This window comes from Andrena cerasifolii, chromosome 8, assembly GCF_050908995.1.
Source record: "Andrena cerasifolii isolate SP2316 chromosome 8, iyAndCera1_principal, whole genome shotgun sequence".
Classification (NCBI taxonomy): Eukaryota; Metazoa; Arthropoda; class Insecta; order Hymenoptera; family Andrenidae; genus Andrena; species Andrena cerasifolii.
Window position 1 is genome coordinate 16,249,901 of NC_135125.1, and position 6,006 is coordinate 16,255,906.

The 6,006-nt window shown below is 44.8% G+C and overlaps 1 protein-coding gene across 1 annotated transcript; it reads right to left on the bottom strand.

The window, feature by feature from the left end:
- Positions 1–433: 433 nt before the first annotated feature.
- Mettl2 (methyltransferase-like protein) lies at positions 434–2,342 on the bottom strand. The gene is made up of 6 exons (XM_076818155.1): positions 1,930–2,342; positions 1,560–1,712; positions 1,161–1,475; positions 967–1,080; positions 720–892; positions 434–654 (listed from the first exon to the last, which is right to left on the bottom strand). Exons 1-6 carry the CDS (start codon positions 2,136–2,138, stop codon positions 527–529), a joined length of 1,092 nt encoding a protein of 363 aa, XP_076674270.1. The 5' UTR covers positions 2,139–2,342; the 3' UTR covers positions 434–526.
- Between the last annotated feature and the right edge of the window lie 3,664 nt (positions 2,343–6,006).

Here is a 6,006-nt window from a genome sequence, read left to right on the forward strand (position 1 = left end):
TAAGAACGTCATTTTCGAGTGATAATTGCATTAACGTCAATTGCATTGTACATCATAAATCATTATGAATTATGCGACACCCTCTCGAGTACTTTTATGGTATCAAATAATTCATTCGCTTTCAACATTTACGAAGGAAAAATTAATAGTTTCTTTCCTAAGCCAATAATACGAAACATACACCTTAAAATTGTATACATCTATTTTTTAAAATAGTACAAATGAATTCCTTTGCTATATTATATAATTCTTTTCAGGGATATGAGACAATTAGGGAATTTAATCTCGAGATCGTAATCCCAGGATCCCGACTGTTTTTTTTATTCTAAAACTCCCGGGATTTGATATATCAAGTTATAACTTATGCCGAGAAATTCGAGAATTTTTAAAAACGTAAATTACTTTATGAACAACTGAAAGATATAAAAATGGAATCCAAAAAATAGCCGGGATCCCGGGATTGAATTCCTTAGAGACAATACATCGGGAAATAATAGATGTAGGTATTGTACACGAAATTCTCGGCTTATTTCCTATATTTTCCTTGAATCCACACTCTGTACATTTTGATCTGCTTCCCTCTATTAACTTGTAGCCTGTTGTCGACTAGACTTTGTTCCTCCGTGAAATTCGAAAATAACGTCCTAACTCCTTCTGCAAGTGAATAGCTTGAAGTAAATTCAATAATACAACTATAAAACGATCATCAACTACGATACCTTGTGTAAAGAAGTATACTCTAGTTCCATCCCCTCTAGCATAGAAGTTCTCCGCTAAACACCTGCCTTTCTTGAAGCGCAATTGGGCTAAGTCGTACCTCCCGTAATCTCTAAATAAAACTAATCCGCCTGGTTTTAAATATTTATGTATCTGTTGTATAACATGCTTCATTCTATAAATAAAATGTAATTCCTTAGTTTGCTATCGACTTCCATTATGCAACATTTAACTAAAGAAACTATGTACTTGTCGGGGTGTATAGCTGAGAGAACAAATATTAATACAACGATGTCTAAACTCTGAGGTTCGAAAGGTGTCTCCCACTCTTCTTCCGCTACGTCCAGGACAAACGCCTTACACCTTCAAGAAATGTGCAGTTTACGATATGTAACGTGTCACTGACGCTGTTGAATGCTACATTTATATACAACATTCTATACCTGGTAGTATCATACGCAGGATTCTGTTTTAATATGTCTATTGCTTTTACAGAAAAGTCGCAGCAGTACACGAAGAGGTTGGGATCTGTGTTATACAGAAGTAGCGGAAACACTGTATTTCCCACCCCACAGCCAATTTCCAAAATTTTGCATTCAGTAGTACTAGGTAGGTCAAGAATTTTAAAGTGACCCTCTGTGTTACTTTCATCTTCACTCTCGCTCACAGACCTGAGGCGCTGCTTAATATTTCTCTTTACTGTATCCACAGCTAACTCTGGGAATTCAGTCAATAACCAGTGTCTATCCTTAAAGAATCTGCAACATGAAAGGTGAACTTTCTTCACATCCACTATAGATATTAATTCTGCGAAGATCGTGTATACAGTTTTGTCGGTATACTTATTCTCGTGCACTCCGTAAAATTTATCCCAATATTTATTGGCTTCGCGGTCATATTCGCAGATCTTCTCATCCGGCAACGTCACGATCGAATTTTCATTGACCTTTTGCTGGGCCAACTTTTGCTGTTCCTCGTCCCACGTGACATTGTCCCTTTAAATTATAATTAGAAGGAAACAGTCATCGGTATCCGGCGAGGTATATTTAAACGTAATGCAACAGATTAATCGTTTGTCTAATTGAATTCTACATCCTCAAAGGCCGCGACGTACTTATTCAGCTCAAAGGTATCGTTCTTTATAGGTTAAGATTCTCGAATTCCAGCACCGCGAAGCTTTATTACAAACGTTAAGTAATGACAGAGTTCTACCATGTATTATGTTGAAATACATTGTCATTACTGCCGAGGGTTCTGTTGCCAAATTGAGACCTCTTCTCCCTCGACCCATCGCGCTTTACTTCTGGCACGTTTCCTTCCATCTTTGCATCGTGCGCCTCGCTATAAGCACGCGTGGATGAAAGAGATATGACGGAGCGACGTATTGCCGCGATGCCTCGCTGCAAAAATTCAGCCTGCATTGTTCCTAATTCACCTCCAGATACGTTACGACGAAACAGATGGGGTACGTTGCCGCATCGCGCTGGACGAGGTAAAGCAAACAGTCGTCGGATGGAAGTGTTGGAGCGCGTCGACTTACGGCATATAACTACGTTTAGATGGGTTTAGAAGAGCAATTGATTTGTGCTGTACGAAATTCTGCTGCGTTTAGTGGAGTGGCTGTCTGCGATACGTCGTCTGTACTCTTTTCGATGGAACGTCGAATGCGGCGTTGTACTTGGTGGAATGTTCGCTTATCTTATACCGTTAAATGCTGCTAACACGCTCAGAAACAGCGAAATGGTAGAAATTTCCCTAAAAGAAGGGTTAGAATGATAATTCTTCTCTTCTATGTTACCTGGCGAAGAGTACATTACGACAGGAAATATAAAAATCGAAATGCAATTCGGAGGAATGGAAATTAAATAGCGTCTATAATGACTTTTAGAGGTTTCTTGCTCGTTATTTCTTTCTTGTCTTGTTGGAAACGCTTATCGCGCTTAGCGCGCGCGGTACATTAATTAGTACGGAATGAAATTGTTCGCAGATCGTCATAAGTCCAATAGGACTCTTGCAGATCAACGACCTAGGAGGACAGATATAGGTTGAGGGCGCGTGGTATGCGGAAACAGGATGGGTGTGACGCAGAGGGTGCAGGTTGAGGGTGGTATATTGCGTCATTGGATGATTGGTGCTACAGGAGCGAATAGTGTGATAGCGTCTTCTCTCTCAAATCGATATTGATTCTTAATCCATAAAAACTTCATTCCGTTCACATTAATCCCTTACTGATACGATGCAACACGCTAGATAATGCTCTATAGGCAACCACAATTGTTGGACAAGAATGCAAGCGTGATAAGAATGTATATAGGTACAGTATGAAGTTCCTGTTCGTCGTTATCTTTCACCGTCATTATTGCGCTCGGACAGAGTGCTTTTCACTTTGGCTTGTAAAATTGCTCCTTCGTCGTCCATGGTAATTATAGAAATATATTCGGTAAAGCTTTCGTAAGAAATATTATCAGAATTACCTAAAGAAAAGATATTCTCTGGGAAGTCCTAGATATAGATCTTCCACGGCAACACGTTGCTAAGGGCTACAAGCTTCTTCCGCCACTGCATGGTGCTTCATGGCTCGTCGTGGGTGGCTACCGTGATGTCCTAATCCCACTAAGTCCCTAGGGGTGAGATCGATACATACATTCCTCTTTCCTTCATGTTTTCGCGGGGGTTAGTACTCATCGATTTCAACTGTATTCGAAAAAGACTTATGAAATATGGTAAAAAAAATTCCAGAATAACATGAAACATAAATTCACAATATTTTTAACGTTTTTTTTTTTAAAAATCGTCAGCTTTTACGTTCGAGTGGTGTGCCGTGGCATTCAGCAAATACCGATCAAAGGAATTTAAAAGTATTATTAACATTACAATTTATCAGAAAATGTATTTGCTATAGGAATGAAACGTGCACCTGTAATTCAACGAAATATGTTTTCTGCAGCAGAAATTCAAAGTTCGTCGGTGTAGCGAATACCAGTAGCATGAGTCCGAAAGACCCCGATTAGTGCAGGATATGCACTGGACGCGTATCGACTCCTATACACCGTGAATTAAAAGTGAAAGCACGGATAGAATGCTGCAAAAACCTCTGTGGGACACGAAATGCTGCATTCGCCTGAAAATTGCACGAGTCTCGGCGAGGAGTTCGCAGAAAGCGGAAGGGTTCGCGCAGACAAAGCGCGAGTGAGAAACATGCGCGCAGAAAGGCACGCGTGTATATACGAAAGGACGAGGGAGGAACGGCGAAGCGATCGGAGACTTATGATCCGGGAGAAGCGCAACTCGAGAAATATCCGCATATTCGAGGGAAGAATCACCGACGAATTCAAACAACAGGGGGGCGAAGCATGGAGCAGAACCGTGATGCGGCACGTTTAAAGAAGAACCATGCTCAGGACATTGTCTGCGAGCCTGATGACACGTTCATCGAGCCATAAATGATTCACAGATTCAATTCTACTCGCGTTTGGCGAGCTTCAACCCCGAGTACGGGCGACTCGGGGCTGCAGCGCGTAATTGATAGAAAAATGTGAGCAGGGCAATGCGGATAGCCGCGCGGTATCGGGAAAAGAGGAAAGGGGTGGAAAGTCACGGGGAGTGCGAGGAGGGGGGGGGGGGGAGAGAGGACGTAATTCCGGCTCCTCCCTGTCCCTTCCGCCCGAGGTTCAGCGCGGCTCGCAGTTCCATAAATTTCACGGGCGCGCGCTGAACTCAAAAGCGTCTATTGGCGTTGAGAAATTTGCAGGACCGAGGGGGACCTCCGCGTTGACAGAACAAGAATGAGGAGCACGTGTGCGTCTGTGTGCACACAGGCGCACGCGTGCGTTCCGTGCGTGGAAAAGGGGGCTGCAGAAAGGAGATGAGGAGGCCCGCGAGAAAGAGGGAAGCGTAGAAAGAAGGCGACGGAAAAAGATAAAAAGGGGGCGGGAGGGAGGGCTGGGAAGCTATGCGGAGATAGACAGAGATCGTGGTGAAAGGGAGGGAAAAGGGAGAGTCCGGGTTGAGGGGAGGAGGAGGGTGAGAGGGCGAGAGAGAGAGAGAGAGAGAGAGAGGGGGGGAGCAGGAAGGAGAGCAGAGAACTCTGCGCGCCGCAGCGCTACGGGGTGGTTGCCCTCGTCTGCGCTTTGTGGGAAATGCCCGCTCAATAACGCGTAGGTCCTCGTCTGCCCCTTCTCACCCTCGGCGGCATCGCAGCAAGGGCCACTGCCCCAAAAGGCATGGCCACCCGTCGAACAACCCTTATCCTGCTCTTCTTCCTACCCAGAAGACGCTCCTCGAGACCGCCTCCTCTTTCTCTGCTTCCTCGTCTTGCAGCCGTTACGCGCGCCGCGTCCTTATACCTCCGTCTCCTTGCCGTCTCCTTGCCGCAGACGAAGGTGAACCGATGTTTCTGACCTGCATCGATCAATCCCGCGATCCGGAGGTCTCGTAGGTGGAAGACGCCAGGCTCGGGACGCGGACGCGTTGTGGACGTTCTTTAAGACAGAAGCGATAAGGGGGCGACGAATCGGCGGGGGAGCAGATCGAATTGTTAATGGGTCGCGACAGAGGCGTTCATCTGGCTGCAGATTGCAGGGGTAGTCCTTGTAAGCATCCACCGAGAGGGAAGGCACCTACTTAGATATTTGTATTCAGCTCGTTCGTTTCGTCGAATTTACACGCATTTAACTTTCTATCTGTTTGTTTGTTTGTTTTTTTTTAAATTTGGGAGCACGTTTAATCTTGTCTTTGCGTTTCAGCTTTTGGGGGAAAGTGGTCGATATCTGCCCAGTATTCCGAGGTGCCTCACCCTCGTTTCAGGCATGGTAGAACCCCCAAAGATCGTTCGGGCAATGACCCCGAGATTATATATTCCGCCGGTATAGGGTGGTACAGGGTTATTCCCCCCTGGATTCGTCCGCGGAACAGTACCTTTTAACGAATCGCGTTGGAGCCATAACGCATCGGGAAATACGCATCGCTTGTTAAACAATAATGCGAGATATAACCGCGGGCAATCTGTGCGACGAGCAAGCCTGCCCTGTCGCAGCATCGCGTATTAAATCATCATTACAAAGCGAAAGGATTTTATCCCTCGAATCTCGCTTTACATTTAAAAGCTTAGGTCTTAAAGAACATCGCTACTTGCATCTTCCCGTCCCCGTGGATATAAAACAATCCGCGGGTAAGCCCGTCTCGCCTAGATATCTGACGAAACCCCATCCGTTTTGCATAATAATCCCACTCGTCGAAGAGAGCAAATTGGCATCAGTTATAGTTTTCGCGACGGATGGCATTTATAAG